The sequence below is a fragment of the Conger conger genome, chromosome 10 (genome assembly GCF_963514075.1).
Source record: "Conger conger chromosome 10, fConCon1.1, whole genome shotgun sequence".
NCBI lineage: Eukaryota > Metazoa > Chordata > Actinopteri > Anguilliformes > Congridae > Conger > Conger conger.
The window spans coordinates 15,773,985-15,793,046 of record NC_083769.1 but is presented as its reverse complement, the minus strand read 5'-3'; the positions used below and the strand labels follow the sequence as shown (position 1 = coordinate 15,793,046).

At 45.9% G+C, this 19,062-nt stretch overlaps 1 protein-coding gene across 3 annotated transcripts in view; it reads left to right on the top strand.

The window, feature by feature from the left end:
- The first annotated feature begins 857 nt into the window (after window positions 1-857).
- The window catches only part of LOC133138125 (MICOS complex subunit mic25a-like), a 33,783-nt gene continuing 15,578 nt past the window's right edge, over window positions 858-19,062 (top strand). Inside the window, exons 1-6 of one of the 3 annotated variants that reach the window (XM_061256617.1) lie at window positions 858-1,112; window positions 3,132-3,222; window positions 4,136-4,250; window positions 5,487-5,631; window positions 15,843-15,863; window positions 16,807-16,890. In XM_061256617.1, the coding sequence (XP_061112601.1) occupies window positions 1,029-1,112; window positions 3,132-3,222; window positions 4,136-4,250; window positions 5,487-5,631; window positions 15,843-15,863; window positions 16,807-16,890 (540 nt within the window). In that variant the 5' untranslated portion in view covers window positions 858-1,028. Of the gene's footprint in view, window positions 1,113-3,131; window positions 3,223-4,090; window positions 4,251-5,486; window positions 5,632-15,842; window positions 15,864-16,806; window positions 16,891-19,062 lie in introns of all 3 variants that reach the window. The other 2 variants (XM_061256615.1, XM_061256616.1) reach the window with 2 other exon arrangements.

Below are 19,062 nucleotides of genomic sequence, written 5' to 3'. Positions count from 1 at the left end.
TTAGTACTTTCAAGTTGCACTTGTATCTGATGTTGTAGCTCTTCATCAAAGCTCTTGTAATCATGTCTCACTTCTAGCTTATGACTCAGTCATAACTTTACTTTACTAATGCTTACTGTGTGAGCTAGACTAGAACTTGAGCAATGGATAACTGATACTATATGAGAATTGTACCTTATCTGACATTTGTTTTGTAGTTCCAGCAACCTTTGGTATGCACCTATTGTCACTTTGAATAAAAGCATCTGCCAAATAAAATGTAAAAGTCTCACTGTCCTACAGATTTCTTTTAAAGCTGTTATTATCAATGCAGTTTCACTTCTCATCATCCACATCACTGGCTGTATATTCCATAAGAGATACAGCACGTGACTGAATGTTATACTGCTTTATTACGGTAAAACGAAAGGAATGGTATGGAGGTGTGGGTATGGACATCTTAAGGCCAGTTTAAAAATAAGTGAGTAAATATAAAATAACGTGATAGAGGCACACATTTTCCGACTCTTGCAGGACTGTTGCATTAGTTAGAAAACACCTCCCTCCTGTGGTGTAACTCGGTACTTCGGCACTATGAGGTAAAATCCAGTTGGTTTCTGTTGTCGCTTTAATAAGTGATGTGAAACAAATTGCCATGTAAATGAAACTCTTGTGTTTGCATCTAGCGTTTGAAAAACAAAAATAACAAGAGAAGAATAACATTTTGGTTACTTATTTTTGTGATGCGGTGGGTGGATTATGGTAAATTGTCGTCAGCAGATCAATGACGTATTACTGTGGACTACACCTCCCAGCAGCCTCCTCGGTCGTAGACGCTACACGGTACAGTTCAATTCGGGTCGCATCGTTTTATCGACCTATGCGCTTTGAGAATACAGTATTTTCCAGACTGACATTTCATGACGTTTCGAGCCGCTGTGAGGATAGTGGGATACATTATCAATCAACCGAGAAAACAACTCCGTTTTTCTGTCAAATAGTTATCTGATCCAAACAGGTCGTCTTGTGGACGCAGATTTATACGCAGGATGGGGAGCACCGAGAGTTCAACCAGAAAAGTGTCTTTCGCGCTTGATGAGGAGGACAATGTCCGGGTCCTGCGTGGAGTTAAGGTTAGCGAGTTAGCTGGCTGTCAGGCAGTGAAGCCGAGTTTGACCAAGTTTAAGCTCTTCGTATTGTGCAGATTGCAGTGCATGAATTCTCGCTTGCTCTGTACCGCTGAACGTGTAGGCTCCTTGGCGGCGTGCTTTTATTACCGGTAGATGAATTAATTTTGCCGTTGGCTGCATGGGATACTATGTGTAGTATTTCCGTGACCTTATATGAACTGGGCGAGGTACGACATGAGTCATTGTCTGCGGACGGCTGGGGGGTTTAGTATCGTTTAATGAGCTATGTAAGTGACATGATGCATTTCATTGATAGGCAGGGGTAGGGAGACGGACGCTTGTCATTAGGTTACGAGGCCCATTCAGTTCTCCGTTGAAGCGCTGAGTAGCTTATCTCAGCTAGCGTTATCTGGCCACTGACAGCTATACGTATCCACTGCGTTGATGTTTCTGCGGGTTAATACCCAACACGTCCTCTGCGCAAACGATTAACATCGTGTGCATATAATATATTCATTATATATAATATGTAGAGTTTATATATTAATTGAAAATTAGGCCGTTTTTTAAAGCAAGGTGAGCGCGTAGCGTCAATGTAAAAGGCATGGAAGGGAAAAGCCAGGATGAATATCGTCAGCCAACACGTGCGCCGTAAAAGTCGGCACCTGCGGGCCTCCTGTTTCACTTGACTGGATATACGTGTGTTTTAAAATAGTCTATATTTATTTATATAAATCTTATATGCATCTATTTGCCCTGAATTTGTTATTTTTTAGACTTATTTGTCTTCTGCTGCTGTAGCCTATCCACTGAGAGGATTGCCCACTGTTTTCATTCGTGGTTATTTGCGCTACTGTCACCTACTGTCAACCAGTCTGGCCCTTCTCCTCTGACCTCTCATTATCAACGTGATTTTGCTGAACTGCTGCTCACAGAATGTTTTTTGTTTTTCAGACCATTCTCTACAAACTCTAGAGACTGTCAAATTGACTTAGATCACATTTCTTCCCTATTCTGCCATTTGTTTTGAAAAACAGCTGAACCTCTTGACCATATCTGCATTCTTTTATGCATTTAGTTGCTGCCACATGATTGGCTGGGCCATGGTTTGGATGTCTATAATAGGCGACCATTACTTTAAATGTAATCTTGTATATGAGAGTTGTAGCCTGCTTGACACAATTTATTAATTCTCACTGTAAAACGGTCACAGTCTACCTTGGGAAACAGTAGAACTTTCACGCTCTGTGATTTCACTTGGGCGAAACTGGCCTTAAGACAGGGTTTTCAGTAGTGGCCATACCCTCCTAGCCGTGGTCCAGATGGGAAAAATCCTGTTAGACCTAGATCAAATATATAACTGTTTTGGATTCAAATATTTCTCTGCGCTTGAAGCAGAAGGTGTGGTTTGCACTTTTTGATAGCATTTCCAACACACCAGGTTCCAATACACCAGAAAAGCTCAAGAAAGCATAGAAAAATATTTGAATCCAAAAAAACGTGATCCAGGTGCGGTTCAGTGAGGGATGTGGTGTGGAGCTGCTCACGCCTCTGGAGAGCATTACATGCAGGCACTTAACGCCATGAGCGCGCCTTCAGATGTCCCTCACTCCCCCGTCTCTCTCTCTTCCCCATCTCTCTCTCTCTCCCCGTCTCTCTCGCCCCCATCTCTCTCTCTCCCCTGTCTCTCTCTCTCCCCATCTCTCTCTCCCCCAACTCTCTCTCTCCCATCTCTCTCTCTCCCCTGTCTCTCTCTCTCCCCTGTCTCTCTCTCCCATCTCTCTCTCCCCTGTCTCTCTCTCTCCCCATCTCTCTCTCTCCCCTGTCTCTCTCTCCCCATCTCTCTCTCTCTCCCCTGTCTCTCTCTCTCCCTTCTCTCTCTCTCCCCGTCTCTCTCTCTCCCTGTCGCTCTCTCTCTCTCCCCTGTCTCTCTCTCCCCTGTCTCTCTCTCTCCCTGTCTCTCTCGCTCTCTCTCTCTCTCTCTCTCTCTCTCCCTCCCTCCCTCCCCTCGTCTCTGTCCAGCTCTCAGAAGACGTCCTCCAGAGGATGAGGGGGGGCATGAGGGAGCCCAACTTCAGACCACCCTCCCCTGACAGCCACAGGGAGGAGCCTGGTATGACACGCACACACACACAAACGCACGCACACGCGCACACACACAGACACACACGTGCACACGCGCACACACACGCACGCACACACACACATCCACGCGCTAACACACACGCGCACACACACACACACGCAGGCACATACACACACACACATATACATGTACACACACACACACACGCATACACACACATCCACGCGCTAACACACACGCGCACACACACACACACAGACACACACACGTACATGCACACACGCACACACATACCCACACACACACACACACACGTGTGCACGAACACCACCCTCCCCCCAACTTCTCTCTGCTGATCATTTCATTTGTTCTATGAGCAGTTCTCTTGAGATGATTGAACTGTCTTGCTCAGTAATGAAAAAAGTCAATTACAAGCAAAGTGTGGAGAAAAAAAAGACAACTAAGCAATAAATGACAAGCCTGATTAGTTGGTGATTCTTCTGTCTTGCATGTTCAATATGTATTCAATATACGCTATGTATAATATACTATTTCCCTATATATACTGTCAGGGGGCAATGGCGTGTACCATTACATTTACATTTACATTTTCATTTTAGTCATTTGGCAGACGCTTTTATTCCAAAGCGACTTACAAGTGCATAGGTTCTTCCACAAGTCAAAGCATCACATCCATAACTAGGAAAATACACATGAAATGCTGTTCTAAACATATAGTCATCATCATGCAATTATTTATTGAAAATTTTTTAATTTTTTAATTATTATTTATCTATTTTTTTGGAGGTTAGACAAGGAGGATAGGGATGTCAGAAATATATTGGGCGTAGCGCTGGTCTGTAAACTGGGGCTTAATGGACAATGCTGTTTGCAGGTCCAAAACTTGTGACCCCTGATCTGCCACAACCTTCTCCGCCAGCACATCCCACTGAACCTCCCCGACCCTCTGAACCTCCTCGACCCTCTGAACCTCCCCGACCCTCTGAACCTCCCCGACCCTCTGTAGCTGAGATGCAGGAGGAACTACGTAAGAGGTTGGTTTACCCCCTTCTCTCTTCCATCTTTCTCTCTCCCTCTCCTCCCCTTTGACAACTAATAAAAGCGATAATGGGTTTGATTTTATTTGACATTGAGAGCAATTCACTTGTATAAAACAAATATAAAAGCAGTGTCAGGGATGAAAGGGGAAAAGTCAAGGACTAATTTCCATCGCTGTCCCTGCTGTACCAACAAGACTAAGTGGAGACAGGCATTTGATCATTAAAAATGGGTTTAAAAATAGAGTGACAGCTACCGTTTGCCTATTGCAGCTGAACACAGGTCAGAGTGCACAGTAAGGTCCATCTTTCAGAGATTTCTCTGTGTCATAAGTAACCATTATGCACACATCTGCACATAGAAACTCTCCAAAGGGCATAGCCAAAAAGAGAGAATAGGTAAATAAAGAATGTTAGTTATATGGGGGTTTGGAGGAAGTGTGGGATATGGGTGGCACAATATTACAATTTGAAGAGGGTTGGTGCCATTTGGAGACATCTTGGGCCCACATGTAGTGAGGGTGGGCAGTAGTGAGGATGGTCAGCAGTGGAGGTGGTAAGTAGTAGTGAGAGTGGTCAGTAGTAGTGAGGGTGGTCTGTAGTAGTGAGAGTAGTCAGTAGTAGTGATGTTGGTCTGTAGTAGTGAGAGTGGTCAGTAGTATTGCGGGTGGTCTGTAGTAGTGATGGTGGTCTGTAGTAGTGAGAATGGTCAGTAGTAGTGAGGGTGGTCTGTAGTAGTGATGTGGTCTGAAGTAGTGAGTTGGTCTGTAGTAGTGAGAGTGCTATGTAGTAGTGATGATGGTCTGTACTAGTGACAGTGGTCTGTAGTAGTGAGAGTGGTCTGTAGTAGTGATGGTGGTCTGTAGTGGTGACGGTGGTCTGTAGTAGTGATGGTGGTCTGTAGTAGTGAGAGTGCTCTGTAGTAGTGCTCTGTAGTGGTGATGGTGGTCTGTAGTAGTGAGAGTGGTCTGTAGTGGTGACGGCGGTCTGTAGTAGTGAGAGTGGTCTGTAGTAGTGAGAGTGCTCTGTAGTGGTGACGGTGGTCTGTAGTAGTGAGAGTGCTCTGTAGTAGTGATGGTGGTCTGTAGTAGTGAGAGTGCTCTGTAGTGGTGACGGTGGTCTGTAGTAGTGAGAGTGCTCTGTAGTGGTGACGGTGGTCTGTAGTAGTGAGAGTGCTCTGTAGTGGTGACGGTGGTCTGTAGTAGTGATGGTGGTCTGTACCTCTCTCCTCAGGTATGAGCGGGAGCAGGCCGTTATGCGGGAGGAGCTGTCACGGATCACACGGCAGGAGAGAAAGGCTGCTCGGGAGGAGCTGAGCGTGGCACTGCGGCGGGAACGGGCGAACACACACACTGAGACAGAGAGAGCCCTGAACCTGGTGAGTTACACACACACACACACACACACACACACACACACACACACACACACACACACTGAGACAGAGAGAGCCCTGAACCTGGTGAGTTACACACACACACACACACACACACACACACACACTGAGACAGAGAGAGCCCTGAACCTGGTGAGTTACACACACACACACACACACACACACACACTGAGACAGAGAGAGCCCTGAACCTGGTGAGTTACACACACACACACACACACACACACACACACACACTGAGACAGAAAGAGCCCTGAACCTGGTGAGTTACGCACACACACACACACACACACACACACACACACACACTGAGACAGAGAGAGCCCTGAACCTGGTGAGATACACGTGCACATACACACACACACACACACACACACACACACAGACAGAGAGAGCCCTGAACCTGGTGAGTTACACACACACACTCACACCGAGGCACAGAGAGCCCTGAACTCTCCAATCAAATGAACCCCAGAATTATTTTCTAGGGTTCGGAAAAAAAGGGAGTTTGAACGCTAATCTTACTTCTGTGTGCGTGCGCATGCCTGCCTGTGCATGCGTGTATTGAGGAGAAAGGTCATCTTGTTTATATGTTCCCTCCTGATGAGCTTCTGAGAGCTGAGTAGCTGAATGACCTTGGGACTCTTTAGGTACCTTAATCTCCCAGCATGTGATTCTCAGTGCAGTGAACCTGATTCGATTAAAAGAAGCACATTCCTCTCAGCCGCACTTTAAAAACAGAGCCTGCTGTTCTAAATTTCGCCGCTGAATCGCCCTTTCAGAGCGTGACCGAGCTTTCAGCCCGGCCTGCTGAGCGTACCCCCAAAAGATCATTCTCATTTGCCTGCCTGGAGGGTTGTCAGTGGAGATAAGACACTCTGTGCATGGGAATCTGGTAATCCTTACTGCTTAAATACGTAGCAGTGCATTAAATGACATTACATAGCCCCTCTGAATACCAGATGGCCTTATCCACAGTCATTCTTGCAATTCTGCCATTTTGTCTCTGTACCCATCTGGATATTTGAGTTTGAATTTGTTACAGCCCTCTTCTTTAACGCCATAACTATTTAATGAATAATATATATAGAACTTTAAACGTGCTACAATCTCAGTCTCCCTCTGGCACCCCCGATGACACTTAAAGTTACGTTGTTGGTTTACGACCAGTTGACTTCTGTATTTGGTCATCACACTGGTGGCTTGGCATTGTCTCTGATCTTTGCCTGAGTATGTATGTGTGCCCTTTTTTAAGTCACTTTGGATAAGAGTGTGTACTCTACAGTACCCAAACACACTCTTCAGTCTACAGTAACACACTCCAATTTCACACTTTAGTCTCGGATGTTAAACTAGGTTTGTTTCTTCACTTGGGACACACGTGCGCGCACACGCAAACACACATAAGCACACGCACACACTGATAAATACACACAAGCTCACACACACACATTCACATACACGCTGGCGTAGAGCTGTTATTGGTACATTTGCTAAGGCTGGTGTGTAAACCTGGTTGGTGGGCGGCTAAGTCAGGACCTGGTGAAAGAGGTGCTTCTGCAAATCCCTGTCAGAATGTCACTGGGGTAAAGGCTACGCTATGTATTCCTACCTCCCGCCTCCCTGTCCCCGCATGGACCTTTTATGCGACACTGACATGGCACTCTGATAAATTGCTGCGGTGTGAATAAAATAAGACTCATCTGTAGTAATGAGGCTTGACCGAAAAGCCACTCTGAGATGATGAGTGGTGCTCATGTGAGATCTTTAACAACATGTCATTAAACATTAGTGCACTACCACTTGCCAACAGTAGGTTAAGATGTTTTTTTTTTTTAATGAAGAACATTAAAAGGCAATTACACCGTAGATCAAACGGTTTGTCTGCCTACTTTATAGTGAAACATTTTACTCCATGTCATTATTTCATCATTGATGCCAATATTTTGGCTTAAAAACTGTTCTGCTGCGTATAGATTGAGAGATTTGATCTGCAGTGGACCTTGGCCCTACCTGAATCGTGACATCAAAGGGGTATGGTGATGTCATATATAGATATCATACGTTTATCAGATATCCAGTTTGAAATTTGTCAGTTTGATTTAATGGCTGGTTTTTAATGTCGGCAAGCCAGCTGTACCTGATTGGTTAGAAAATATGAGTCACATGAGATACAATATGAGTATCCAAATGAGACGGACACACCTAGTCTACCCACCCCAGAATGCATTTAAAAAATATTGTAGAAGGCTGAAACAGCGAGTGCAGTTACAGTGAGTGTATTTCAGGGAGAACACCCTCCACAGATGAAAACACACTGGACGGGTTTCTTTCATGGGAAAACAGCATATTAAATAATGGTCACCAAAGGGCCTTCCTTGTTGTTCGGTGACATCGCGTAGTAGTATTACCCACAATGCACGCTGGATGCCCCGGTTGAAGAGACGGTTGATCCGAGCATCTGATAGTTCCTATCAGAAAAAAGTCTAAATAAACTGGTCACTGCATGCTCTATGTCAGAAACGGAGCAGTGAATACAAACTCACCCTTGTGTGTGTGTGTTTGTGTGTGTGTGTGTGTGTGTGTGTGTGTGCATAACTGTTAATAGATTGTTGAGCATGGAGGATGGGTGTTGAGTCCAGGTGCTTCTGGTCGGATGACTTGTTGTGCACACAGTGAAAGCGTGAGTGTTATTCCTGATACTCCTTGTCTCTGGACCCTGTCCAGTGCTGCTATATGTAGTTTGTGCTCCTGTATCTTTTGATGTACACCTAAATTTAGCCCATTACCGTCACCAGTGCTTATTGTAGAACCCTTCTCTCTCTCTGTATCTGTAATCTCTGGTGTGTGAGCGGTAAATTGTACCCGGAGATACTGTGCTGTTTCCTTCTTAAATCTAGAGAGTAGCAACCTAGTTCTGATCCCATCACCATAATAAATCTCAGCGCCCTATGGTAGATGGATGGTAGAGGTGCAGGCATGCATATATTGGACTTCTAAAGCTGGTAGCCTGCACAATCTTCTATCCTACTATCCATGGACAGGCAAGATCTTGAATGTAAGCTTTTTTTTGTCAGATTCGTTATGTGTGACTCAAAAGAGAGATCATGATCCAAGCACACTGAATACACTTCGTTCCTCTTCTGATTGCCTTGGGGGCCGTTGTATCAGAGGAAGTGTTAGTGCACATCAGGCAGTGTTAGTTTTTCCTTGGACAGACTGACAGAGGGTGTCTTTGCAGCTAAATGTCATTGTCATATTTATAGAACGTTGTTGTTATTTGCGAGACTGTCAGCAGGTTGTGTTAAATTAACCTTGGGGAAAAAGGTTACTGCCAGGAAATTCTGACCTTGGAGCTAATCGACATTCTGCTCCACACCTGTGCTGCCCTGTGCCCTTCAGCTTTCACTGCTTTCATCTGGCGTCTTTCATCTTTTTACACTGATGTGAGCGACACATCTGCGTAAAAATAATCTGTTAAGGAGTTAGGATGTGAACGACACATCTGTGTCAAAATAATCTGTTATGGAGTTAGGATGTGAACAATAAATATCTGTGTAAAAATAATTTCCAATGAAGTTCAGCTGCGTGTCTTTCTATTTAAGTCCCGCTAGTCTTGTTCAATCGAGGCTTGTTTGTTAGATTTATTTTTCCAATTCCCATAGCACATTGTTTTTATTTCTAAATTGTTCACTATGTGAGGTGTGTTACTGATGAGTCTCATTTACCTGTTGTGACGGGGTTTATGGGAGCTGACCACGCAGCAACTCTTCGTCACCTTGGGGTAGTGAGGACTGTCACATGTTCACGTTCACATTTTATTTTGTACACAAATGTTAGACACACGACAGTTGGAAGACAGGATTCCTCTGGGAATTGAGACCCCGTTAGCAGCTTCCTTCTGTCTGGGCCAAGTTAGAGTTTAGAATTTATTGCATCCCTTTTCCGCATGCTTGCTCTCATTGGCTATCCGTCCGCATAGTTTATTTCCACATTGTTTAAGAGCTACCTTTATGAAGGAAGGAGCTTTAGGCTGAGTTAATGTAGACACAGGAGGACTGAGGCCCTCTGGCAATTAATGGTGGTTCAGGCCCCCTGCAGCTTTGATCTAGCGTGAGGGATAGTGTTTGACCTCGCGTGGAAATTAGTCTTGCCACTATTGTGTGTCTGTTTCCCAGGTTTGACAGCCCCTTTACGTTTACTTTCAAAACTCATTGTTTTAGTTTTCGCAAGAGTTTTGTATGTTATTGTACGTTTAGCACTAAGTCACTCGCGGCTACCGGGGCGGCCTGTAGCGTAGTGGTTAAGGTAAATGACTGGGACCTGCAAGGTCGGTGGTTCTAATCCCGGTGTAGCCACAACCGTTGGGCCCTTGAGCAAGGCCTTTAACCCTGCATTGCTCCAGGAGAGGATTGTCTCCTGCTTAGTCTAATCAACTGTACGTTTCTCTGGACAAGAGCGTCTGCCAAATGCCAATAATGTAATGTAAAAAGTCTCAATTCGCCGCTGTCGGAGGTAACATCTGTAACAGCAAGTTGGCGCAACTCCGAGAGTTCAGGGATCTGTTGTAGATCCTCGTGGCGGATTGTGTAGTCAGCCTCATACCCGAGGAGCTTAAGCCTTTCATTCTTAGTGCAGGTTTGTTTTATGTATTACACTGAGGTTAACTACATGTGTTTTGGAGTCGACGTCCCTCTCGGCGTAGAGCGGTGCGAACCGCCGCTAGCCCAGGGCTCTACGCAGGAGGGCGTTTTTAGCTCCCATTCTCCCGCACGGTCAGTTGAGCCTAGGTGAGCGTTTGGTGATTATCTGTGGTTGCTGACTTTCCTAAAAGTGAAGTGAGGTACACTGTCGTTGGAGCATCGCTCCTCACAGATGAGGGCGTTGCGGACTCATCGACAAGCTTGGGATTCCGTCACTGAGACCTCCGTCGCTGTGTGTGTACACTTCCTACCTCTGTAGTGTTCCTGCGGTGTCACTTGATTTCTAATTATAATTAGGGTTAATGGGATTCCCGTCGGCGGCACGGATGGTGCAGTGGGTAGCACTGCCGCCTCACAGCAAGGAGGTCCTGGGTTCGAATCCCTGTCGGCCGGGGCCTCTCTGTGCGGAGTTTGCATGTTCTCCCCGTGTCTGCGTGGGTTTCCTCTGGGTACTCCGGTTTCCTCCCACAGTCCAAAGACATGCATGTTAGACTGATTGGAGAGTCTTAATTGCCCATAGGTATGAGTGTGTGAGTGAATGGTGTGTGTGCCCTGCGATAGACTGGCGACCTGTCCAGGGTGTATTCCTGCCTTTCGCCCAATGTATACTGGGATAGGCTCCAGCCCCCCTGCGACCCTGATCAGGATAAGCGGGTTCAGATAATGGATGGATGGATGGGATTTCCGTCTCTTTTTAAAGCATTGGTAGGCGTCTCACTTGCCATATAGGCACACCAACGTTCTGCTCCTCTCGTCTCGATCACCGGACTCAGTGGGGCGCGAGGTTGAGTTTCCCTGTCTGCTACGCCCACGCTCAACTCAGATTGAACTTCTCCACCATTTTGATGAGTCATTTTATTGCTTGGCTAATTGCTGGAAATGTAGTTATTTATTCCCTTTCTTGTTTACCCCTTTTTCCTCTGGGGTGTCTTTGTCTGGGGGCATCCCTAGAGACAAGATTATTAGTGGTTATCTACGTCTTGTGGGTAATTTTTAGGACCCAACTTGGTTGCGTTTGGTCCTCCGACCCCGCTCCCTTACAGTGAACACACATTTCTGACCATCAGCTAGTTACTGTCTGAAAAGGACAATTAACGACAACAAATCATTTGATACAGCTAATCAAAACATGCCACTATTTACATATTCTGCTCTGAAGACCCACTTCTCACAGTGCCAGTTACTACTACTATACAGCGCAACTCCCTAAAATCCTAAAGATTTAAAGATCAGAGATTTTAGTTAGCTTTTTTTTGTCTTGGTGACATATTTGGTGCCATTACACCGATAAGGCGGCACGGATGGCGCAGTGGGTAGCACTGCCGCCTCACAGCAAGGAGGTCCTGGGTTCGAATCCCCGTCGGCCGGGGCCTCTCTGTGCGGAGTTTGCATGTTCTCCCCGTGTCTGCGTGGGTTTCCTCCGGGTACTCCGGTTTCCTCCCACAGTCCAAAGACATGCAGGTTAGGCTGATTGGAGAGTCTAAATTGCCCGTAGGTATGAGTGTGTGAGTGAATGGTGTGTGTGCCCTGCGATGGACTGGCGACCTGTCCAGGGTGTATTCCTGCCTTTCGCCCAATGTATGCTGGGATAGGCTCCAGCCCCCCTGCGACCCTGTTCAGGATAAGCGGGTTCAGATAATGGATGGATGGATGGATGGATTACACCGATATCAGAATAGAATGTGCGGGACTGAGATTTGACCAGTGAGAGACCAGGCTGCAGTTCTTTCTTTTGGACACTAGATGGCAGAAAGAGAACATGACTCGATGGTGAGCCCGTGGTTTGGAATTGATCAATCCAGTTCAAACGAGCCTTCTCCTAGCCTGAGCCCCTGTGTATTCTGATCCTGCCCCCGCCCCCCTGTGTGTGCTGGTCCTGGGGCCCCTGTGTGTGCTGGTTCTGGGCCCCCCTGTGTGTGCTGGTCCTGGGGCCCCTGTGTGTGCTGGTTCTGGGCCCCCCTGTGCATGCTGGTCCTGGGGCCCCTGTGTGTGCTGGTCCTGGGGCCCCCTGTGCATGCTGGTCCTGGGGCCCCTGTGCATGCTGGTCCTGGGGCCCCTGTGTATGCTGGTCCTGGGGCCACCTGTGTATGCTTGTCCTGGGGCCCCTGTATATGCTGGTCCTGGGGCCCCCTGTCTATGTTTGTCCTGGGGCCCCTGTGTATGCTGGTCCCGGGGCTCCCCTGTGTGTGCTTGTCCTGGGGCCCCTGTGTATTCTGGTCCTGGGGGCCCCTGTGTATGCTGATCCAGGGGGCCCCCTGTGTATGCTGGTCCTGGGGGCCCCTTGTGTATGCTGATCCTGGGTTTCCCCTGTTTCTGCTGGTCCTTCCCCCCCATTTATGCTGGTCTTGGGGCCCCTGTTTATGCTGGTCCTGCCTCCCCCGTTATTGCTGGTCTTGGGGCCCCTGTGTATGCTGGTTCTGGGTTTCCCCTGTGTATGCTGGTCCTCAGGCGAGGGGTGTAATGCAGAGGGAATTTGGATCCAAACCTGCATCACGTGCACCAAATAGCGCTTCTTTTTTGAAGATCTAAAAATCTGCTGTCAAAACATATATCTGTACTGCATATGTATATATTACTAAATGATTTATTAATACTGGGAGGCCGGAGCCCCCTGCTCACAGCCTGAAACTTAAACTTGAGTTCGGTTTAATCTGTCAGCGTTCATTTGCACAGTGTGTGCCCTTTTTCCTCAGTTTTGGAGTTGATTTGAAACAACTTTGAATCCTCCAATGTCCCTTCAATTCAATTCTAACGTGAATAACTTTATTCTTCTGTCAAGGAACTTCTTGTGTGACAGATGGCATCACATTCGCAAACACAATTAAAGCAGTGAGTGCTAAAACCAGATTTATCTCTCTCTCACACACACACACACCACACACCACACACCACACACACACACACAAGCAGTTTTGTCTGAACAATTTCAGTTGCCTTTCCTTAAAATGGTGCCAGTCTTTTCCCCCAACTCAGACTGGAATGGGAGATATCAGCAGGTGCTAGTCATGTGGCTTGGCGTGTGATGTTCTGTGCAAGCCAGCCAATGAAATAAAGGCTTTATTCCGTCCCCGAGCTGTGTCCCTCCATCAGGTAATTCAGTTGTTCTAAATCCATGGTTTAGTCATTCGCAGGTTTCAGGGATCGATTCTCCATCCTGGTCTGAAAAGGTCTCCTTGTCTCTGCAGCGAACCCTTTCTCTCTCTGTTACCCTCTCTGCTTTCTAAATGGTAAATGGTTGGCATTTATATAGCGCCGTTATCCAAAGCGCTGTACGATTGATGCTTCTCTTTCACCCATTCATACACACACTCACACACCAATGACAATTGGCTGCCATGCAAGGCACCAACCAGTTCGTCAGGAGCATTTGGGGGTTAGGTGTCTTGCTCAGGGACACTTTGACACACCTAGGGCGGGATTGAACCGGCAACCCTCCGACTGCCAGCCCACAGCTCTTACCGCCTGGGCCAATGTTGCCCAATGTAGCCTGCTTTCTACATGTCTGAATAAATAAAGAAATGCAAATGGTGGGCAGTGTTCTGCTCTCCTTTTAAAAAACAATAGACGGGAAGGCACTGCAGTATATTGAAGTGCAATATATTATCGTAAAAGATGAAGCAGTGCAAATATACAGGCACGCACAAATTATTACCCTTGTCAGTGTTTATCATGATCTTTTCCAGGAAGTATGAATATTTAGCGCAGTTGCTGCCATTTGTATATGTAGGGATACAATTGCCACTATACTCTCCCAGTATTCACTCTGTCACCCTGCCCACTTTCAGACGACACTAACCCCCCCCCCAACCCACTCTAAAATGTTTCTGAGTTTGAACATTTAAAGAAATATTGCTCTTGCATGGATTTCAAATTGCGTAATTTATTCCAGAGGGAGGCGCTGTTAAAGTGAATTTGGTTGCGGAAGCTTATGTCTGGTCCTTTTGGTTTGAGTATATCTGTGTGTGTGTGTGTGTGTGTGTGTGTGTGTGTCGGCATGTGCGAGAGAGAGAAACAGAGAGAGAAATAAAACTATATTTAACTCCTTATCGCACTGCAGGCTTTTGGTCTCTCCTTGGCAAACTGCAGGCAGCGTATTCATTTAGAATGGCCATTGGGCTTGACCGAGACTACCTGCCAAACGTTGAGCAATTATTTAAGCGTTATGGATCGAGAACGTATGGTATGTTGTGGATATTGGCACAGCTAGCGGGGTGGTTAAGCACGGCATGAAGCGGAGTGCATTACACCCCCTAGTTGTGCCAATATCCACAATATACCACAGGTTCCAGTTCCATAACCTTTTTATACAAATTTATCTTTAAAAATTTCACTAAAGAAAGACAAGACATACTTTAAATTAATGTATTTTTAACAAAACTATTTTTATGGTAAATGTTTTTTTCCGCTGAACAGTAGTTTATTGGTTGCCAAGCAACGGTATTGGTAAGGTTAGTATCCCCACTGCACTAGTTAAGCAGCGGCACTAACGTCAGCTACTTGCAATAATGTATCCCCGCTGCACAGCTAGCTTGCTTACGTTACACCTGACGACACTGACACACAAGTCATTTGTCTTTGTTGCATACATTTATCTGGACACAGCCAGATACCGTGCAGTTATTGAAATAACTCATAGCACCTTTATGACGAGTCATCATTTGCTTCGCCGGGGTTACTTGCTGGTATTTCAATTTGAGGATGTTGCCTTAGTTGTTAGTTATTTTCTTTGTTCCTACTCCTTTCCAAATCCCAGAGAAGGTCAAAGAGCACTTTAAAGTCACTCATAACCTGAGGGTACTTGTGGCAAAATGATTTCAGTTACAAAGTAGACAAGTCATCTACAAACACGGAGTAATATTAAAAGATGTGTGAAGATTCCATTTAGTCGTGCGTATATCTTGGATATTGGCACGGCTGGAACACAAACTGACTAATCCGGAGCTATCCGTTGTATAAATGAAAATAACCACCACCTAGCATCCGATCAGAATCGAGTATTCACCAAGACCGTGGTATAAATACATATATTTCTATGTCTATGTTAAGTAAGGATTGTAGAACATTTGTTTACTTATAGCTGAATGACCTTCAGGTGAAGTGTGTGACTGTTTGGAGCAGCTGTGTCAGTGTTGTCCTAGTGATACCACAGTTCCTGTCTAAGGACTACAATATTTGTAGTTCAGTTGCTTTGGCTTATTATACAGGGAACACAAAGGCAGGTTTAGAAAAATTCTCTGAATTTCATCAGTGTCTCACCGAGTGATATTATTTAGCCTCAACGCAACGATTGTCCATCAGGTCGTGGCAAAACGTCCCCTTATTCTTGCTTACAGGGAGGCTATCTCTTTAATTATGTGAAAGAACTCCAGTCCCATAATCCTCTTGTCTCGCCCCCCTGTTCTGAGGGAGTCTTCGGAGCCAATTCATCAATTAATCACTTTCTTTTTTTCCACACAACTCTTTCACCTGCATTCTCCCCCACCCCCGCAGCCTGCCGAGCTGGACCAATGGGTAAGCAGCGCCATCCTCCCTCCTTTTCCCTCCTTTTTTCATTAGGTTGAAATGCCGTGTTTTCGCTGCACGGTAAAACTGGGGGGGGGGGGGGCGTGCACACCGAGCTTCCTGTCGTGTTCAGAGGTATTCAGCCGGAAAATTGCACATCATCTGCGTGCCGACTGAGGTTATTCTCTTAGCCAGCAGAGACAGGCTCGCCGAAGAATGAGGATGATTACATTTCTCTGTAATTTAGGGGCTGTTTTTTCCATCTCGGTGTACTTGCTTCTCTCTCTCTCTCTCTCTCTCCCTCTCCCTCTCACCCCTTCTATCTCTCTCTCTCCCTCTCTCTCTCTCTCTCTGCTTTCCTCATGTTGGTGGTTGATGCATGTTTTCTTGTTCATTTCTTGTTTTAATTTTGTTCTTTTGCATTGCATGTGTTCATGTATTGTAAGGTCTTCTGAGTTTTGACACTGTATATTGCATTAATGAAGCATGTATAAGACTTTTATTATCAGCACAATGTCTGTTTTCATCATTCGTAAGCATCTGTGTGGGGCTTTTGGTTGAGCCTGATGGTAAATCCATTACATCTCATGAGAAGACCATTACATCCTTAGTAATAAGCATTGCAGGTTTCAGGAATACTCTAAAATATGTAATAACACATTAATAAAGGTGTGAAATGGTTTGTGAAGGTTTTAGGGGAATGCATTTCACACAATGAGTCTGGAAACATGGCTGCTATTGTTTTTATTTTTTAAAGAAATCCATAACCATTACACTTCTGTTTGTGTCTGTGTTTTGGTGGGTTAAAGGTTAAACACTGATGAAGTTCTCCCATTGATGGATGATTTTATTTTCAACCTTTTTTTTTTGTGGTAGATTCCCTCTCCCTCTTCAGAAGCCACAGTGAGGGGTCTTACCATTCTGATAGACATGGCCGCTCTGTCGTTCACAGGGGAAGCAACTACAGAGGAAAGAGGTGGAGCTTCAGAAGCAGGAAGCGTTTTATAAGGAGAAGCTGGCCCAACTGGAGCAGAAGGTAAGATAGGCCACGTTGATGACATCATCACAGGCATGACCCACAGTGATGACATCATCACACACGCATGATAAAGTTAACATGCAGATATGTATGCTCATGCTTTCCGCCGTTTTACACAAGTACTGCTTAGCTTGTTACGCCCATTCAGAGCGGTAAAGCCCTCCAGGAGATTGGAGCCCTGTTCTCGACTCTTTGCTACGGTGGCCTTCCCCTGCGTGTGTTCGCCTCCTCCAGCAAAGGGCTTGTCTCAGAGGAGGAGCCCGCAGCCAAAACTGGGCTCCGTTTCTGAAGCTCACTTTCTGGTCATGCTGAGAGAAACTGCTCATTAGCGCTCCTGTGGTTCGCTTCAGTATAGCTAGCGGCCTGTCGAGTGTAAAATAGTACTGAGCAGAGGCAGTGACTATTTTACACTCGACAGGCCACACACTACTACTGGAGAGTTTATGACTATTTTACAGCCTACAGACCACACATAGTACTGCAGGAGAGCCAGTGTCTATTTTACAGCCTACAGACCACACACAGTATTACAGGAGAGCCAGTGTCTATTTTACAGCCTACAGACCACACACAGTATTACAGGAGAGCCAGTGTCTATTTTACAGCCTACAGACCACACTGTATTCCAGACAGTGAGGCACTAACGGGATGCCGTCTGTACTGACGTATTACTGACGTATTCCTGATTAAATCTGAGGTGTGAGGTATTAAAAGTGCTGATTCTTATCCTGGCGCTGTTGGGTTAAGTATCTGGGCTCTGTGCGCAGTGGATTAAAGCTTCAAAGGAAGCAGTAAAATGGCGGCTGATTCAGTGGTCACGATGCAGTCTTGTTTAGCCAGGTGACGAGTGGCTGTGAGTGTTCCAGCTTCCTGCAGTCAGACGCAGGGTGATGGAGGAGGCCAGGGTGCGGGGGGGTTGGGTGCCATAAAGGTGAGGTATATTTGTGCTGCAGGAAAGGTGGGGGGGTCCGGCCTGGATTGATCCCCTTCAGCGCAGAAGGACATTAAAGAGACCATAAAGACCATGCAGGGCGGGGGGTGGGGGCCAAGGGGGGGGGGGGGGAATGGGTGGAAACAGAACACCTGCTAAATGCAGTTTGGACACAATTTTACCGTCTAAAGGTTTGCTGTCGAAAGGGTTTTGGGGTACGGAGTGTGGAAAGGGGTCTTTGAGGGAGGAGGTTACCCTACAATAGGCAACTGTCTTAACAAGCATTTTAGTCTTGTAATAGGACTTGAGGTCTCAGCAGAAAATACAAGCTTGTTTTAAGTTAATGTTTGCTTGACCAGTTAAATTTTGTTATTCCACTGGCTACCCTTGAAGTTAGTCAAACTGTCTTTCCTCAATGGCAATATTTTCACTTTATTTACCGGTAAAAGTAAAAGAAATAAGATTTTAAGTGTGAATATAAGACTAGAATAGTTGTTATTTTTTGGTTTTAGCAGTGTAGGCTCGTGCAGAGGCCGTAGTTGTGCCCTCACAAACTGGGCCGTACCGAATCATTCTCACAGGGGAGCGACATCATCAGAGCTTCACAGGGCTGCGGTCGACACATCGCTGATTGAGCATCAGGCCCTACTTCACGTTTCAGGCACTTGTCTTCGACCACAACAGGACCGCTGTCCTGGGGGGATCTACGGTTCGATCAAATGGGCGGACATGTGGAACTGGCCTGTTGAATGCTGGGAATGAAATAATTTTCCAAATATGCAGCATGTCGGCCAGGGCAACATAAATAATGTCCCCAATGTATGCGAGCTGCTCCTGGCCTTTCTAGCAGTAGGGTAGAGCTTAAGATGGCAGCCGGGCTGCTTGCTGGTGTTATAGCCCGTACTCTCTCATCTCCCTTCATCTTACAGTGGAGCTTTTTATTACCTTTGTATGCAGGTTTTAATGTGTACTTTTAGTTTTGATGGATCGTCAACACTTGTAATTGATTAAACTCTGCCCTTGTGGCCAGATTTTGCTTATAAAAGATATCTCAGAGAATAAGTACGGGTTAAATAAAGGCCTCATTTCATTAGTAAACTAACCTGCTCATAAGACCCAGAATGGCTCCAACAGGGATACATTGGAGTTCTGTTTCTGGCAGTGTTGCAGTATTTAAAATGTAAATTTTCAAGAAAGTCTCAAAGCTGCAGATTTACTGGAGGAAAGTGAAGGAGGAA